General features: G+C 37.2%; 1 protein-coding gene across 1 annotated transcript in view; it reads left to right on the top strand.

Annotated features, from left to right (window-relative positions):
* Positions 1 to 19,637, top strand: part of Acadsb (acyl-CoA dehydrogenase short/branched chain) — a 35,682-nt gene extending 16,045 nt beyond the window's left edge. Inside the window, exons 2-11 of the mRNA XM_010635255.3 lie at positions 580 to 739; positions 2,999 to 3,099; positions 5,744 to 5,950; positions 6,452 to 6,622; positions 7,154 to 7,279; positions 8,549 to 8,641; positions 11,697 to 11,786; positions 15,986 to 16,123; positions 18,185 to 18,284; positions 18,980 to 19,637. Of these exons, the coding sequence (XP_010633557.1) occupies positions 580 to 739; positions 2,999 to 3,099; positions 5,744 to 5,950; positions 6,452 to 6,622; positions 7,154 to 7,279; positions 8,549 to 8,641; positions 11,697 to 11,786; positions 15,986 to 16,123; positions 18,185 to 18,284; positions 18,980 to 19,050 (1,257 nt within the window). The 3' untranslated portion in view covers positions 19,051 to 19,637. The remainder of the gene's footprint in view (positions 1 to 579; positions 740 to 2,998; positions 3,100 to 5,743; positions 5,951 to 6,451; positions 6,623 to 7,153; positions 7,280 to 8,548; positions 8,642 to 11,696; positions 11,787 to 15,985; positions 16,124 to 18,184; positions 18,285 to 18,979) is intronic.
* Positions 19,638 to 19,835: the final 198 nt, after the last annotated feature.

Raw genomic sequence — 19,835 nt, 5'->3', positions numbered from 1 at the left:
CTCCTGAGTGCTGGAATTACTGGTGTGCAGCACCACACCAGTATTCTTTAAGACTCCAGAACCTATGTCTTTGACACGTACGCTGCACTGTTTCTTACTAGGAGGTACTTAAAAAGAGAACTATCCATGAAAGCACAGAGACACAGCTGCTGCGGCCACTGAGGAACATGCTATCTCTGCTCCCCGTAGGTGCTCTTGTGACAGTGTGGTCAGTAGTAGACCTTGGTGGTGGGTGGTACATCCCAGTTTCCCTATCCAAGAAGTAAGTGAAATGAGAAATAAATTGTGAGAATGAATCCCATTTTTAAAAGTTCTGTTTCCTTGATTGGTAAGTTAATTGAGGAATTGGTTTTTTAGAACAGATCATTGTTAGATAAAGGAGATATCTAGTAAGCTTATTTGTGTTTTTGTGTTCAAAAGACAATGAATTTAAAAATGTACTAAACTAAGCTCCCTTATTTTGCTGATGTGAAATATAGGAATGGGTTATGGAGTTATGCCCAAAGAAACTGATGTTCAAATATCTCTCTTACTTCGGCATGTTGTGTGTTCCATCTTCAATTGGGGCTGCTCCTAAAGCTAAGAAGACACTTCCCAACTTGCCTGAGTTCCTGGAAAACGCCTCCTCACGTCCTAAGGTCTTCGCAGTCAGAAGCTCTACTCAAAGTAAGGAATAATGCACTGCTCTCTGCTCCACTGCAGACATTTACAGATGACGAAATGATGATTAAGAGCACAGGTGAGTGAGTTTCTTACCTCCTGCCTGTTACTCTTCTGCTCGTGACTTGGATCTGCAGTGTGGAATTACATATATGACAGACTAGAAGAAATGTCCTTCTGACTTTGTGAATGAAGTTTTTGTGACATAAAATTTCTTTGAAAAAAGCAATACATATCTAAATTCAAAATATAACAACAGTAAAATAAAATGCTAGCCGAAAGTTAAATCTCTCACTTTTTTCTTTCTTTTGGAACAGTGTCTCACTGTGTGGTTCAGGCTAGCCTTAACTCACTGTGTAGCCCAGCTGGCCTCAAACTTGAAGCAATCCTCCTGCCTCAGCCTTCCAAGTGCTAGGATTCCAGGCATGCACTACCACATCCAGCCACATCTCTCTTGCTTCTGTCCCTAGGTTTCCCAGTTCTTGTCAGAAACTACCTTGTGACTGTTGTTTTCATAGCCTTGGAGGTAGGCTGTATGCTGCCGTCAGAGAGTTATACAAAGGCCAGGGAGGCTGCTGATCATCCTTCATTATCCGGGGTGACTCCACAGCAGACCTGCCTGCCCCAGATGTCAAGGTGGGCATGATGTCAAGATAGGGAAAACTTGATCTTTGTGATAATGTAGCTGTTGATAGGCCCATGTTAGGTGGTATCTGCTGGTATAGAAAGATCATCAAGAAGCTGGGCATGGCAGCACATACCAGCACTTGGGAGGATGAAGCAGGAGGATTGCAAGTTTAAGGCCCGCAAAAGCTTGTCTCAAAAAGAGATCATCAGTGTATGTATAAGTGAGTGTACCTTATGACTAAGGTGGACAACTGTTAGCTAGGTAGATAATGTATGTGCCTGTATACACAGAGATGGTTTTGACAGAAAAATTTTCAAAAAGAATATGTAATAAATTAGTTACCTTTGGAGAGAAGAACTAAAAAACAAAGACAGGGATATAAATAGGTTTTCACTTTTCATTTTGTGCTTTCTGTATTTATTTATTTAGTTTACTGGTACATTTTAGGGACACAATACAGTTGCATTCATCATTGGGATCTTGTACCCCTACATGACAGGTCTTGGTTCTCATTTTTTCCCCTTATCCGTGGCCTCCCTTTGCCCCCTCCTCCCCTCCCCACTTACAAACACTTTATTTCCATTTTCTCATATTTTTTCTTTTCCCTTATTACCTTTTGTCGCGAGTCGGCGACGCAGAGCACTGTCCAGCAGTGCCTCAAACCTGAAAGAGCAGCGGGGTGGAGATGGGGCAGAGAGAAAGGAAGGACGCCAAGACAAGAGTCTGACCAAGGTGATGTTTATTGCAGGCAAACATCAGCCTTTTAAAGCAAAAAACCCCCCCCCCACAAACTATTATGGGATGGGTTTACCATAGTAACTGAAAGTTCACACAGGAAAAGAGCAAACAGGCTCAACAAAAACAACCCACCATGGGTAGTAGTAACCCAGACAACCACACATCTGAAGGTCAGAGACAAGAAACTGCAACTTTCAGGAATTCCACAAAGGAAACACACCACCTGCTAAACTGGAGAAACTTAACACATATGGAGTTACTAAAGTTAACAATACTTAAAACCAATATAATACTTAACAACTAATACTCATGATTCCCACAACCTTTCCCCTACCTTTCCCACTTTCCCTACACCTTTAGCCCTTTTCTTCCTATTTTACATTGTCAGTTATCTCATTAGGATCTTATGTACTATTATAGTTTTTCATTTATATTTTTGTGCATAAATCATTTTTTAATATCAGGGATTATGAAAAGGAGATGGGGATTTATACTTTTCTGTATTAAAAGAAAACTTCATAAATTTTATTTTATTTTATTTTTTAATTGAGTTTATTGGTACATTTTAGGGATACAGTACAGTTACATTCATTGTTGGGATCTTGTACCTCTACATGACAGGTCTTGGTTCTCATATTTTCCCCTTGTCCCTGCCCTCCCTTCACCCTCCCCATTTACAAACACTTTATTTCCATCTTTTCATTATCTCACATTTTTTTCTTTTCCCTTATTACCCTTCCCCCACCCATCCCAACTTCCCTACACATTTAGCCCTTTCTTCCCATTTCACAATGTCAGTTATCTCATTAGGATCTTATGTCATAAATTCTATTTTAAAAGTATAAATGCACTTGTATGTATCTTACTAGTTAAAAAGTAAATTTGTCAGAAAACTGTTAATGAACTATTATAATCTTTATTAAAATGACTGGCACTGGAACACAAATGTATTGGTAATTCCTTTTCCTGCAGTTAAAAAATTTGCACAGGAACAAATTGCTCCTTTGGTTTCAAACATGGATGAAAATTCAAAAATGGAGAAATCAGTAATACAAGGATTATTTCAACAAGGGGTAAATATTTCATATTCCTTTCAACTTCAGTCTTTTTTTTTTTTCTGGTACTGGGGATCGAACTTGGGTCCTTGTGCTTGTGAGGCAGGCAGCAGCACCACTGATCTAAATCCCCAGCCTCAACTTCAGACTTTTATAAATATACTCCAGTGTTAAAAATGTATGTGTACTTTTAAATTTGGGGACTAATGAACATAATGAACTCTATTTTCTAGTAAAAACTATCTGTGCTCCCGTTTCATTGGGGTCCTGTAATATTTATATTAGTATTTATATACTTAAAGATTTTTTAATACTAGTTTGATGGACATTTTACATTGGAAATATTGTAAGAACCTTTTAAGAAAAGGTTCGAAGTGGGAGAGTAATTTCTGTAGACCAATGATTCCCAGCCAGGGTGGTTTTACTCTCCGGGGTACAGGCTATTCGTGTCTAGTGGAACGGTGGCTGCTAAGCATCCTATGACACACAGGACAGCTACTACAGCAAATCGTCCGGCTCAGTACAACATCATAGCGTAGTGTGTTGTCCATGGGAATCTCTATGTATGTGCTGTACTTAGAACCAGAGGTGATACCTGAGTTCTAAATTCAACAGGACAACAGATTTTCACATGGCGCCTTAGTGGACACACAGTATATAAAATAAAGTACAGTAGACCTGCTCTGGCTGTGGGCAGGAAGAGGTTATCACATTGGGGGCTCCAAGGAGAATGCTTTAAAAATTACCATATTCACTCCTAAGTTCTTTCTTTTTCATAGGTAGAAAATTAATTTCATTTTTCACTTTCAATACTAAAGATGTTCCAGAACTAGCTACTGCTACTGAGAGCCATAGATTGTCCCAAACCTCCTGTGTTATTCTCTTTGAAATATAACCTTTGCAACTTAGCCAAAAAGTTTTTTCCTGTTTTAAAGTGACCAATTTTAGGCAGTTTTTCCAGCCTTCTATTGGCAGTGAAACTCTTGAGAAAATGGACTCTCATGTGGAGCCACATTGAGTCAAACAGAAGTCCAGTATGCAAGACTATGTGAGTGCCTTTCTTAGCCAAGTTCCACCGTAGTCACAGGCAAACCCTCCAGGCCTCGGAGAATCCTAGTGTCACAGCTTGGAAGTTACTCATTTGAGGTGCTAGTCTTGTGGGTCAGGACTGCATGTATTTACTACCCATCTCCATAAACTGTTCTTGTTAGCATAGCCTCACCTGCCTCCTAATTCCTATTGTCCCACTTTGCTCACCTGCATCATATTTTTAAGTCAGTAGAGAAATTAGCAACTTCTGCAGAGAAACAGGATCTCAGATAACTGTCCAAGACGTTATAATCAGATAGCTCTCATGCCCTCCAGTCTTCAGGCACACCTAATTTGTTCCACTTTTTTTCAGAGTAGCATTTACGGTTCTCTTACCTTTCAGTTCTTTGTGGTTCTACCTTCATAGCAGCTGAGTCTTCCTTCAGCCTGAAGTGTAACAGCTACAACCCCAACTGCAGCATAGTGTGATTTCAGGGTAGTCTAGCAGTGAAGGTGAACCTTTGAGATAATAAAAACAGAACCTTTCGATGAAACAGCCCACTGGACCTGAGTGCCACTGGTCTAGAGAATATAGGAATGTTATGTTTTATCTATTACCAGCTGTGGGTCTTGAACCACATGTACACACAGTCCCCTTTTGAAATGAAGATACTTAAAAATGAAATTTTACTAAAAGTGTCATCACCCAGATTTCAGAGTAGCGCCTAAACAGTCAGAATTGCTCAAGGTTGTTAGAAAGCTTTGGCCAACATTTGTCACTTTTAGCAGACACTTGTACCTTGTCAAGTGGCTCTAGCAAACACCACCAAATGTCTGCTAACCCAGACTAACTGAAGTGCCCCAACAGAATGATCATTTAGTCATTGTCTCAGTAGAAAAAAATCAAGCTGGAGAAGCCTGCTTCCAAGAGAGTATGCCAAATGAAACAGTAGACATTTCTACTGAGGGCTAGTTACTTTCTTGCTATTACATTCCAATCAGTCTAATAGGGACTTTGATGAAAGATCAAAACAACTCCTGTGGTTCTTATCCAATAAAGCCATAAGAGTATCTTTATATAAGATATGGTCTCATTTCATTTAGCTACTCTTTAAAAGAGTACCTCTTTTATCTTTTTTTTTTTTTGGTACTGGGGTTTGAACTCGGGTCCTTGCACTTGGGAGGCAGGCGGCAAGAACTACTAAGCTATATCTCCATCCCTACCTCTTTATTTTTGAGCTCCAAAAAGGAGACAAAGGAGACAAACAATAGTTCTGATATTTAATTTTTTTTTTTTTTGAGGCAGGGTCTTGCTAATTCCAGCCTGGCCTTGAATTCACTACATAGCCCAGGCTGGCCTCAGATTTGTGGCAATCCTCCTGCCTTAGCCTCCCGAGTGCTAGGATTACAGGTGTGCACCTCACCCAGCTCTAACACGTAACTTTGTCCTTTTCAAATAGTTTCCGTTATACATATTTTGTTACTTATAGCAAAACAGTCATACCAAATAAAAATAAAATATATGTACAATATTTTACTTAAAAACTTATGTGGTTATTTTTTAGCTTGTTCTTGTAAGAAATTTCCCTATATAAAAACAGCTTCCTTAATCTGTTATTTGTTTTCCCTTTAGTTGATGGGTATTGAAGTTGATGCACAGTATGGAGGAACAGGGGCTTCATTTTTTTCCTCCATCATAGTGATAGAGGAATTAGCCAAAGTTGATGCATCTGTGGCTCTCCTATGTGATCTTCAGAACACAGTCATTAATAAGCTGATTGCAAAATATGGAACAGAAGAACAAAAGGCCACCTACTTGCCTAAGCTGATTACAGAAGATGTAAGTCAAAACTAGTTGTTGAAATACATTTATAATATTTTAAGGAAAAAAGCAGCTGCATTGTTGACTTTTATTATTGAAGACCACAGTGCAGCACTTATTAAACTATTAAAATTAATTATCAGTAAGAAAAATATACTCTGCTTCTCATTTGCCACTTGGAAATTTAGAGGATAACCATCAGATGATAAAATTATTTCTTTTTTGTTCAAATTTTATTTTCTAGTACCTTTGTTTCATCTACATTGAGATTGCCTAGTGCTCCAATTAGAATTCTAATTGCACTGCATTTTAATAAAGTTAAACATATATTCTTAAGTCCTTAAATTTGCCTTAGACAAATAGGATGGTTTGTAAATAATACTTATAGAAAACTGTTTTGATATAGACTTTTAAAAACAGTAACTAAAGGTTTGATTTACAGATTTCCACTTTGCCATATTTGTTATGCAGAGCATAAATACAGTTGTTAATTTTAACTTTTTTTTCTTACATGTGCAGCTGGGATGCTTTTGCCTTTCGGAGGCTGGAGCAGGCAGTGACTCTTTTGCTTTGAAGACCAGAGCTGATAAAAAGGGAAATTATTATGTCATCAATGGGTCAAAGATGTGGATTAGCAATGCAGGGGATGCAGATCTCCTCGTGGTTTTTGCAAACGTAGACCTTACTGCTGTAAGTTTGAACACAAATTTCACCCTTTTCCCCATCATCTTTTCTCTTTTTCTGTTCCTCCTCCCATTTCTCTTTTAGGACTTAACTTAATGTCTTTATTCTTCCAAATACTGGAAATGTAAGATTTGAACTGGCATCTTTTCACCTTATTAATCACCATATTGTTGACTTTTCACTTATATAATATTTAATTGAATTAAATTCCTAAAATGTTAAGATTTTTAACAAAATTAACTTTAAAGCATGAAATTTTCATGATCACACAACACTTTATTATAACAATAATTTTAATATTCATTATGGTTTCTAAAACACTAAGAAAAAGAAGAGGCTTTTTAATTTGTATCTAATGCCCTCCGGTTATTCTTTTGTAATGCACATATATGCAATTCAGAGTCCTTTAGTATTTATTGCTAAATTTAATTTTCTTTTTACTTTGAAACGTGTATAAAGAAGAGACTTTATAAAACCAAGTGAAAAAATAAATAAATAAAACCAAGTGATAATAGTATTGTAAAATTTTCTTTGCAGGGTTATAAAGGAATCACCTGCTTCTTAGTAGATCGCAGTACAGAAGGCCTTCATGTAGGGAAATCAGAAAACAAATTGGGGATCAGAGCTTCTTCCACCTGCCCAATAACATTTGAAAATGTCAAGGTGGGTATTTCAAAATAATAAGATTGATGTGGAATGAATTTCAAAACTAAGTGACGCTAAGCATATACAGCAGAGTATTTTGTGGAGCCCCTACGGTGTTCTTAGGTTACGTCCTGACCAAGTCTACTTCCCACACACATACTTTCCAGCTGCTATCCTCAGGAACAAATGATGAGACTTTATCTCAGTTTTGTTTTGTTTTGTTTTGTTTTGTAACAGGGTCTCACCGTGTAGTTCAGGCTGGACTTGAACTCATGGTGATTCTTCTGCCTCAGCCTCCCAAGTGCTGGGATTAAAGGCGTGCGCCACTGTTCCCAGCATATCTTAGTCATGTTTGTAACTTACATACTTGGGAACCATTTATACTTTATAAATGTAGTATTGGTGACCCAAACATAGCTTCAGAGAAGGAAGTCTGGTGTTAGTGCACCAAAGGCCACAAGATGGGGATGTTGCTCAGTGAGAGTGGAGAGTAACCAGACAGGGCCTCACAAAACAAGACTGTCAGAAGGCTGAGGCTGAAACAGGCTTGAGAGCTTCACAAGGGCAGCACATTTTCCACTGCTCGTAGTGGAGCTTGGTCTTTGTGCACATGTGTGCCTGTGATGTCTTTACAGATGGCATTTGGGCCCACGTTACTCCCCCACAACTGACCTCTTTTCTGTTTTCCCTTTTCTTTTTCTAACCTGTCCGGCTCCCTCTACTTACTGCCCATATTATAAAGCTCAGTATCTTTTTTATCATTCCTGGTCTTGGTTTTTTTAATTATGAAGAGCATTTCAACCTGTTTCCCCTCTTCCTTCCCCCCTCTCTCTATGCACGTACACATACCTACATACACACATTATACACACCCCAGCTGACTTTTATGAGGATGAATCGTCTCACCAGAAGAAAGGTTTACTACTCTTTTGCAAGTACTTCATGTTTTGTGTAGTTCTTAGTCTATTTCTTATACTGGTAACATACAGATAAGAATTGGGGGAAATTTTTTATTTAGTTATAGTATTGATGAATTGTTGATGAGTTCCCTTTTGCTAGATTCAGTCACTCCTTGAGCAGATTGTGGTAGGCTCTGGAGGATGCAATAGGGAACATGGCTTTGGTGAAAGAGTGTAGAAGAAAATGTCAACATGATCACATTGGTATTTGATGAGTATTGATCAAGTCATATCACAAATTGAGAGTACATATGCATTTAACTGTAATATAATCAAAATGAGTCATGCCAAATTAAATTGAGAAATAAATTCATGTTTGTATTTTCAGGTTCCAGAAACGAATATCTTGGGACAAGTTGGGCATGGTTATAAATATGCAATAGGAATTCTTAATGAAGGTAGAATAGGAATTGCTGCACAGGTAAGTCAGATTTTACCTCTTCTACAATATAAGCCAATGAAAATGTAAAAAGAAAGAAATGCGGTAAGACCAACAAGTATTGGAAGCTTCTGAACACAAGATGGCACCATTTTCTTTCTAAGGTGAAAGAGTGGCTTCTGATGATTTCTTGCAAATTCTACTTCGTCAATTATCTAAGTATCTGGAGAACCAAACAATGGCTTAGTGATAGCAGTTTTTCTGCTTTGAGAATATTAAAAATATTATACAACACCTGCACCAATAACTTCTAAGATGTATTGTAAATTAAATATGGAAATTTTTAAAAAATCGACCTTTCAAAACATGAAATTCATTCTGGAAAAAAATTCTAAAATTGGGAATAAGTAATTATTCTACTGTATAAGGGTCTCTGTAGATAATTAAAATTTTTGCTTAGTGTTTTACATATGAAAATTGAACAATTTTTGTGGCACAGGAATGAAATAGTTCCAATTAAATTGGTATGTAAGATGAAACTATTCAATTTTTTCTCAAACCTGCCCTTTATAATACAGATTGGATTTTTCGATTAAATGATGTCTCTGATTTTCTACATTAATAAAATTAGTACAGTTTTGTGTTTTATTATCATTTATATCATTGTGTAGAATATATTTTTAATCTGAAGTATCTAAGACTTAAGAACTTTTAGCTTTTAGATTTTGACATAAATTGTTATAAATTAGCTAGTAGAGCAGTTAAATGTTGAATTATTACTACAATTTTGTTCTGCTATTACTTTATTAACAAACTATTCTTTTTTGGTGCTAAACATTGAACCTGGGGCTTCAGGCATGCTCAGCACATGCTCTACCTCTGAGCTACAACCTCAGTCTACCAAACTTATTCTCAAATCAAAACTTAAAATAGTTTTTCTGCAAAGCTAGAGAGTGAGTATTGGCATATCTGTACTTTTTAAAGTTATTCTGTGGTTTAACTTTATCACATATGGCATTAAAAACTATAGTACTGGACCTCATTGTTCCCAGACATATAAATAATATAGATGTTCTGGCAGTAAAATACATGGCATGGGCTTTAGTCTAATTACTCCTGGTTATCTTATAGTCTAATTAAAAGTTAAGGTCAGGTAGTTATTCTGTCTCAATGGAAACCTTTTAGAAGAAGAGGCACATATAACAGAGTGAACTAAAGTCATCCATCCTCAGAATGCTGCAGATGGACACAGTTGGTTCTTCAGTATGCGTAATAGAAACATTTCACTAAGCTGGAAACACTGATTTTGACTGACAGCTGATGTATCAATTTTCATGTCGATATAGGCTATTATTTTTATGTCCTTTAAATGTTAGATATAGGAGTATAGTGACATCATCTTACTTTTTTTCTGATACTGAGGACTGAACCCAGGACCTCTCATATAGACAAGTGCTTTGCCACTGAACTACATCCCTGCCCTTTAAAAAAAATTATTTTGAAGTCTCACTAAATTTCTCACACTGGCCTTGAACTTGCAGTCCTCTTCCATCAGCCTGCTGAACACCTGGGATTGCAGTCATGTGCCATCACACCCAGCGCAGTATCTTAGCTTACAGCCAGAATTGCAGTGGTTTAATTTGGAGTTTGTGGGGACTTTTAACTAATTATCTGCTCTCCAGGGAGTTCAAAATAAAGGCTTAAAAGAAAATGTGAATCAACAGTAATGAAATATTGATATGTTTGTGGGCATTTTCCCAAAAAGCTTCATTGATTTTTTCTTCTTTTTCCAAAATCTACACAGTTTGACATAATTAGATAGTGATTTAATGGCTACGTAATGTTGAAATTTAGAAACCATTTCTAAGCTTGACTTGTTTAATAGATAGGAAAATTGGTTAGTAATGAGATAGTTCAGCTAAAATCGCTACCACGTCCTGACTTGTTCTTCAGGCATGTAAATTAATGTTTTTACCCAGTGCTCTTTATCAGTTGTTCTGAACCCCAGCTGTACATTCAATCACCAAAAGAGTTTTTAAAATGCTGGTGCTTAGGCCGCATTCAAACCCCATCCCCCTACACTTCAACGATTTGGATTCAGTTCTTATACACAGATGTTATCCCGGTGTCTTAGTTACTTTTCTTGTTATTGAGATAAAATACATGACACCCAAATTTAAAGAAGGAAAAGTTTTTGTAGCTCACAGTTTGTAGACGTTTTATTTCATAGTTGACTGGCTCCAAGGCAGGGTGTCTGGCTGAGGAAAAACAATTCATGCAGAAGGCAGCAAGTAGCAAAATAGTGACAGTAGCAGTCCTCTTTCTGTTCCTTGTGTTCTACCCAGGCTACCCACTCTTAGGGCAAGTAGCACTCACACCCAGGGTGGGGCACCTTTAATCCTCACATTGCAACAGGAATCAATCCCAGCATCACATCCTTAATCCCAGAATCATACACTCTAGGTCCAGCCACCTCCAAAAGCCTCACCTGTATGAAGCTTTGAGAGGTCATCTAGACACAAGTCATATTACCTGGGAAGTTTTTTTTTAATCAAATTTCCCATATGAATCTTATTTATATGTAAGGTGAGAAACCCTGCAGTCTTACATTCTAAATGCCCATTCCATTGAAACTCTTGTTAATCAGAAACAAAATGGACAAGAAGATAAAAAGTGAAGCGACCTTCCAGTTTGGCTTCTAGGATTGGAGGGAGCACTCTGCAGTCTTTGAGACTAGTTCTGAGCAAAGCTTCTGCAGCTTATTTTGTGTCTAGACAATCAGAGCATTAAAGAAAAGATTCCTGAACAGCAGGTTGTTTGTGCGAATACAGCCATGCCAAGAGGTTTAGCTCTGTGCTAGAATTAAATACACTTACGTTCATATGAAATCACTCCAGATTTTCTCCCAACTGCTACAGATTCTGTTCTCCAAATGCAATTAATAAAGATGTGAAATTAACACACCCCTCACCACCTGAATAGCTTCAGTTCTTCCCCGGCTAATTATTCAGTCTCCCTATAAAAGGAATTTACAACTTGAATAAGTAAAAGCATAAACTTTTATCAAAACAATAGATTCTGATCCATTTTTTAACAGATGCTGGGCCTGGCCCAAGGATGCTTTGACTACACCATTCCATATATTAAAGAAAGGGAACAGTTTGGCAGAAGAATATTTGATTTTCAGGTATGTAATTAGGCTCTTTCCACTGTACTGAGCTTTCCCTTCTTCCATTTAATGAAGAACTGTGTTGAAAAGCCATGGAGACAATCTCAAGGGATTTTAGTGGGAGAGAATCTTGGGGAGTATAATTATGAATGCCTTAATCTTTTCCAAAGGCAGAACTACAGCCCTAAGGCCAGGCTGTGGCATGATTCAGGGTGTCCTGGGGAACACTGTAGAGCCATGTTCTCACTGTTTCATAACTGTCAGCCAAGAGATCTAAGGTCACACTTCTTGGGTTCAAAGCCTAGTTCTTCCAGTTAAAAGTTCAGTTGTGCTTTCTCTGAAAAGCTTGGGATCAGAGTGTTTCTGATGTTAGAGTTTTTTGAATTTTGGAGTATTTGCATAGACATAATGAGGTGTCTGATAATGGGATCAAAATCTAAACACAAATTTCATGTATGTTTCCTATATACCACATCTAGCTATCCTAAAAATAATTTTGTACAATATTTTAAATAATTTTCTGTACAAAGCAAAGTTTCATTGTGTGGAATTTTCCACTTGTGGCATCATGCTGACACTCAGAAAATTTTAGACTTTGGAGCATTTTGGATAAGGATTGCTCAGCCTATACTACATTTAGGCCTTGAACACTTCTCTATGCTGTAAATGCCTCATCTGTGAAATTACAGTACAGGTGGTACGTTTCCCAGTTTTAAACTAGTTGTGTGTAAAGAGTTAGTGCACTACATGGGTATAACAAGTGCTCAGTAAGTAGTAACACTTGTTACGAGTCTTCTGTTCAGAGCAGATCCACGTGGTCTTCAGAGGACATTTTGACACGTACACACTTTGCTGCAGCGGATACAGTTGAGATGCTCTGAGCAAAGCATTTTGGGAAATACTGGTCTTGTCCATTGAGTGTCTTTTTAGAGCTCCCTAGACAGTCAAACATATTTCTTGGTAGCAAGGCTATGAGATTTTTCCAGGATGGGGGTAGCCTGGTGTAGCAGCTTACCAAGACTTCTAGCTAACGTGAAGCACGTTACCTGAAATTCCAGAATAATTACTTTACATGGTTGCAAAACTGCCCCTTAAATATCTCCAGATTCAAAGTACAGTTTCTTATCACTAGCAGTTCTGTGGTATTATACTGTCTTCGGGTTTATAATGACCAGACATCAAATGAGAAAACTCAGATTACGCTCATATAGAGATACGAGGCTGTAGACATGCACAGTCATTCTGAGATCTAGAAGGACTGAGCATGGCAGTGTTGGCCACTGCCTGGCATGCTGTGATTCCCACCTTGTACACAGGATAAAGACACATGGGTGGTAGGTTTCCAAGGCCCTATAGCTAGTACAGTGTATTCCAAAATGACAGGGTTTTGTGTTGGCTACTGGTCTAATTTTTATTTCCCTTTACATGTGTATTATCTCAGCCACCTTCCACATAGATTGCAGTGAGAGGGACAGAGGTCAGTCAGGTCTGAGGAGGCTTTTGATTTTCTTTGTACTCAGGAAACTATATATATATATACATATATATATATATATGTATATATATATATATATTAAGGCATGCTAATAGGCATAATCACAACATTTCTAGTGATGTCTAGTCTGTTTTGAGGTTTTTGTTTGTTTGTTTGTTTGGTTGGTTGGTTGGTTGGTTTTCTGAGACAGGATTTTGCTGTGTAGTTCAGGCTGGCTGTGAACTTACTGTGTACCCCGGGCTGGCCTCGAAATCTTCCTGCCTCAGCCTCCAAAATGTTGTGATTACAGTTATGTACCACCATGCTCAACAATTCTGGGTAATTTGTCGGGGATATTTTTTTTTAAAGGCAGAAATTTGATGTTAAAAAACAACATCATTGACTATATAAAGCTTTGACTGAAGTTAGTCTAGAGTTTCTCTGCCTACGTCATCTCATCAGAGTGATGTATTTTTGGCTTTACATTTATTCTTTTCATTCTCACCTCTAGATAGTAAAGTCTTTGCGAACAGGGACCAAGTCTGTTCACTCTTATTTGCCATAGTTGCCTTTCTGCTTTTCATTACCCTTATGTGGTTGTTGGAATCGACAACGTGGATGGTGTCTGGAGGTTTAATTGAACTAATTGTATTTTTCAAAAATAATCAGTATCTCTGAATTCCTCATTTAAAAACCATCTGAGGGCTGGGAACTTGGCTCAGCAGTTTGGTGGCCTGCCTTGCAAGCGCAAGGACCCAAGTTCAATCCCCGGTACCAAAAAAAAAAAAAATCTGAAATTTCTAGAATGGTGATTGTAGCATAGAAAAAGGCAGATTGACTGATAGAACAAAACAGGCCAGAAATTGACTCACATGTATCAAAAGGCTAGAGATGGCATTATAAATCAATAACTAGGATAAAGAATGAGAAACTAGAGTCATTCATAGGAAAAGGGATGCACATTGAGGATATACTCCTAAGTGAAATAAATACGTCACACATGGGTAAATACCGAATAGTTTCTCTAGTGTGAAAAACTATAATAGTACATAAGATCCTAATGGGATAACTGACAATGTGAAATAGGAAGAAAAGGGCTAAAGGTGTAGGGGAAGTGGGACGGGTAGGGGAAAGGAAATAATGTAAAAGAAAAAACATGAAAAAATGAAAAAAATGGAAATAAAGTATTTGTAAATAGGGAAGGGAGGAGGGGGTGAAGGGAGGGCAGGGACAAGGGGAAAAAGTGAGAACCAAGACCTGTCATGTAAAGGTACAAGATCCCAACGATGAATGTAAATGTACTGTATACCTAAAATGTACGAATAAACTCAATGAGAAAAAAATCAATAACTAGGAATATTCTTTCCATATGGAAAAAAAGAAACCATATCCCTATCTCAGATCACATATGGAATATTGATGTCAGATATATTAAAAAGTAAACTTTAAAGATTTTATGAGAATATCTTTATGACTTCATGTTTGGAAAAGATTTCATAAACCAGACTCAAAAAAGACTAATTATGAAGGCCAATCATAATTGGTGAATTTAACCATCAAATTTCTTTGTCTCAAAAGATGCCATAAAGTAAAAATGTAAATCATAAGGAAGATGTGTACCTGACACATAACATTGTGGACATTCAGTTTATTTTTATACCCTACATATATGTAAGTCTGATTTTATAGGTATCAAATATCACAAAAAAGAAAAGAACATTAGGATATTTGTAATCAGAAAGGATAAACTATTTTTTCTCCAGCTTATCCCTCCATTTTGGTTAAGAAAGGTCATTCTAGGATTATTGAGTAATTGCCTTAATCAGAGTTCTTTGTGTTAGCATTCATCACATAGTTATGTTTATTTAATTTTCTGTTCTCTCTGCTAGGCTCTGTAAATCATGAAAGCAAGGTATTCGACTATCACACTCAGCCTCCATTGCTTAGCACAGGGCCTGGTGTAGAAAAGTATTCAATAAACATGTGGGTGAAAGGATAGGCTAGACATAGGAAAACATAACAACCTATAATAGTCATCTTTACCTATATTTCCAGGAAATTGTTTATAACTGTAAATCCGTATTTTGACTGACCAAGTCACTTATTTTCTTATTGATATTTAATGGCATCCATCATTTTCTAAACTTTCAAGATGGTAGCAGGGTTTTTTTTTTGCGGGGGTGGTTTAAAATTATTCTTCTCTTTCCTATAATCTCAGAGGAACTGGGACTGATCTATTATTGGATATTGCAGTAGAGTCTCTCTCATAAAGTCACTTGAAGAAAAAAAAGTTGGTTTTTTCAAATATTCCTTCATTCCTTTACAGCTAACAACTTCTAATGCCTTGAGCCCATAGGAAAATTCAAATTTTTCTCAACTGAAGCAAAAATATATTCAGTTTTAATATTCTAGGCTTTGGTTCAAGCTTAATTTTGATCATAAAGAGTTGAAAATGTTAAAACAGTCAAGTTTTTAAACCTGGCTTTGTGATAATTTATTATTTAAATCTTAATAATTATGAAGAATTAAAAGAACTTTGAAATTTTTCTAAGACAAAGGGACTTTGTGATACTTGTATTTTATTTCATTTCAGATTTCAGATTTTAAAGTTTTTAAAAGAAATGAACATGAATTTCCTTTGTGTTAGATTTTAAGTCTGTCAGTATTCTGTGTCTTGGCAGGACTTAAAGATAAGCTGTGTTTTAGAGATCATAACTCTGCAACTTGTGCCTGAATGTTACAGGGGCTCCAACACCAAGTGGCTTATGTGGCAACCCAGCTGGAAGCGACAAGGTTACTGACATACAACGCTGCCAGGCTTGTAGAAGCTGGGAGGCCATTCATAAAAGAAGCCGCGATGGCCAAATATTACGCATCAGAGGTAAAAAAAAAAAAATCAGTTTTCATTTCTTTTTAATTGGGTTAATTTTCTCACTTAAGACTATTGATTTAATCTAGGTTTTTTTTCAAGCAAGATAACAAAGACTTTTCAGTTCTCATACTAGAAAAATGAAAAAGTAAAACTATGATAGGAAAAAAGCGTTAACTTTGCGGGCTCTTGGTGTTCCCCTGAGTAGCTGTTTGGCAACCACCCCTCTCAAGGCCACGGAGATGATTCTCCGCGTGATGGCATCAGGCTCATCATTTCAAATCGGGGTAGAGAGTATGCCATAGAGGATGATGTGCTTGTCATAGAAGCAAGTGAGGTTAAAACACCAGGAAAAGCATGTCTATATTTTTACTGCTTTTTGCTTACACATAGACATTCTATTTAACATGTTAGATTTTGGCTGGAGAATTTAGCCAAGTCATTGGCAACTGTTTCCTAACTGTGACATTATGTCTGATTCATTTCAAGGCTTTAAATACACATTTAACTTCTCCAGCCCCCATATTTGAGCTCTTCCTCAAGTGCCATTGTGAGTTCCTACTGAATTATCCAACCTTCATTTGACCTGTCCACCCAGGGAGCCAGTCAGAAACCTGAGTCATCTTGACACCTTTCTTCCCTCGCACCAAACATCATCAGTTCCTATGAATTCTGCCTGCAAAAGATTTCTTGAATTGATACATTTTTCTCTCCCCATGCCATCCATCCAAGGTGTGTCATTTCTTAACCAAACTACTGCAGCCACCTAACTACTCTTGTGGTTCCTTTTGCTCACTCCAACCCAGTCTGTCTCTCTTTTCAAAATGTGCATGAGATTGTGTCACTCTCGCTTCAAGTGGCTTCTCACAAAAAATATTTTTGTATTAATTTCCTATCACCACTATTACAAATTACCAAAAATCTAGTAGCCTAAAACCATGCAGTTTTATTATCCCCTACTTTTAGAGGTTAGAAGTCTAAAATGAACCTCACTAGGATCAAATTGAAGTGTCAGAGGGCCGTGTTTCTGAAGGCTCTAGGGGAGAACCCCATTCAAGCTTCTGCAGGCTTCTTACATTCCTTGACTTGCAGCTCCTCCTCCATTTTCACAGCCAATCGTGTAGCAGGCTCAGATCTCTCTGTGGCTCTACTTCCTGCTACTATAGTCATTACCTGCAATGACTACTCTTTACTCCTCCAGCCTCTTTTAAGCACCCTTGTGATTACATGGGATCCACCCAGATTATCCAGGATAAAGTCCTCATTTCAAGGTCCCTAATGTAATCACAGCTACAAAGTCTCTTTGTCCATGTGAAGTACTATATTCAATTTCTATGGACACCCTTGGTTAGGCTGCGGACATCCTTAAGGGTCGTTTACCAATGGTCAGACTGCTGGCCATTCTCTAAGGCTGGCCTGCCCCTCTTCTCTTTTTACAACTCACTGTGATCCCAGTCCACTGGCTTTCTCAGTTCCAATGCTGATGACCCCATTTATCCCTTGAGCCTCTGCAATGTATTCCTCAGCTTGAAATGCCTCTGACTCATCCTTTAGATCTCAACCAAGCTGTTCCTCAAGTATCTCACCATTTAGATCATGTTAGGTTTTTTTAACCTGTGCAGTTTATGAGTTTCTATGCTTGTAGATTTAATGTCATTCTCTAATGATCACCAGTACCATAGGGCCAATGACTGTCCACCCCCATCACTGTATACCCACAGGATTACAGAGTATTTGGCACGAGAGCAATGCCAATGTTTACTAATAAATAATACTTGCTGGCAAGCATGTATCAACAATATTATGATTTTATGAGCTATGAATGTAGCTCAATAGCAGAGCACTTGCTAGCATGCACAAAGAGAAAAATGATTTTAAGGAAATAATTTCATGAATTCATAGGATATTTTACAGAAATGGCTAAGAGAATAGGACTAAACAGACAATGCTGGTTTCTAAAATAACTTTAGCCCTTCTAATCACCAACCACAGTGAAATATTGCTAAAAGTATCGCACGAAAGTATTATATAATTTAAATTACTTCAGTGTGCAATTTGCTTTTTTTTTGGTAGACAGCAGGGCTCACAACTGGTAAATGTATCGAGTGGATGGGAGGAGTAGGCTATATCAAAGATTACCCTGTAGAAAAATACTTCCGAGATGCAAAGATTGGTAAGTAGATTTTGTTTTACATCTTATTTGGTCCGGTTTGCCATTGTAGGTGTTTGGGATATTATATTTGTCAATTCTATATTACTGGAACCAAGGGACAGGTGATCTTGATTTCTTCAGTTTATGTTTATTGGCTCTCTTGTGGCTGAATTTTTTTCCCTACCTCTTCCCCAAAAAATGTATTTATATTTTAAAAACATCAAATTGCCCTTTAAAACGCCTCAAGGGGCCTTTTAATAAAACTGAAACACAATCTAATATCTTAATTTTTCTTTTACTAAAATTGCTAATATTTGTGATCAGTGTAGTTTAATGCCATTCTTTGAAGTATTGTTCTAATTTCAGAAGCTAAGTGCCGAATCAAGCCTGAGCAGTTCAGTGCTCCACCACCAGAAAGAAAAATAAACACAACACCTCCAAAAGCTTCCTGTTCCTTAGTAACAGTCTGAATATATTCATTGATAGTTTAGGAACCAAAATCTTCAACTGTTCAGAGCTGGCTCTGAACATACAGCTAATGGAAAATCGTCAGCTCTTAGTCAAAATTACTTTGTCCCATAGTTCCATATTCCACGGTCATTAAATGATGTTACTACTAACGGTTTTATAGCAAATGCGGAGGTAATAGAGCATTTATTTCTCATATGACTTAACTGTGGGTCCACTTCTATTTATTTTGCTCCTTTTCATTTTAGGTACAATATATGAAGGAGCTAGCAATATCCAGCTGAACACCATTGCAAAGCACATTGATACAGAATACTGACATCTTTAAGATCGGGCCCCTCCCTCGTATCACTGGTGTGACATTTCAAACTACTGTGCCTTGTTGGAGGAGTAAGGCTCCACAGGACTGCGGGGTTTCATGGAGGCCCCAGATGTGATCCTCTGGCTTTGCCCTTCCTTTTTCCTCTTTCCAGTCTGCTTCAATTAGACACAAGAAATCATTTCTAAAATTTGGGAGATGTGTACCCCTATTTTCTCCAAAACTGTTTTAAACTTCTGTACATGTTCATATTATCATCTACTTTCAGAATATATAGAAGTTTCATTCCATCAACATCTGGAAAAATGAAGACATTTGAAGTACTACAGAAATAGTTATTTTATACTCCTTCTAAATCTTTATATCGTGGTACCAGTCAGAGCAACATTTGTTACAGCAGTCAGTTTTTATTAAATACTTTATAGATTCAGCTGTAAGTTGCTAAATGAGGCAGAAACTGATAAAAATTTGTTTGAAAAATCTAAAACTTCTAGTAGTGAATATCAGAATGGATGGAAAATAAGAGTGCAACTTTGTAGTTCATATAATTGAAAAAAATACACTTTTTAATCAAGTAAAACAATATAATTTGTTGCTATAATTGACCTGTAAAATATTTAATTTCATGAAGGTTTAAGCAGGTCTTTTTTTGTTTGTTTGTTTTTGGTTTTTTGAGACAGGGTCTCACTGTACAGTTGAGACTGACCTGGAACTCACTATGTAGCCCAGGCTGGTCTTGAACTCACAGCGATCCTCCTGCCTCATTTTTTTTTTTTTTTTTTTTT

Source organism: Fukomys damarensis, unplaced genomic scaffold, assembly GCF_012274545.1.
Source record: "Fukomys damarensis isolate Sample0158 unplaced genomic scaffold, DMR_v1.0_HiC HiC_scaffold_8, whole genome shotgun sequence".
Classification (NCBI taxonomy): domain Eukaryota; kingdom Metazoa; phylum Chordata; class Mammalia; order Rodentia; family Bathyergidae; genus Fukomys; species Fukomys damarensis.
This window is presented reverse-complemented; position numbering and strand designations above follow the sequence as displayed.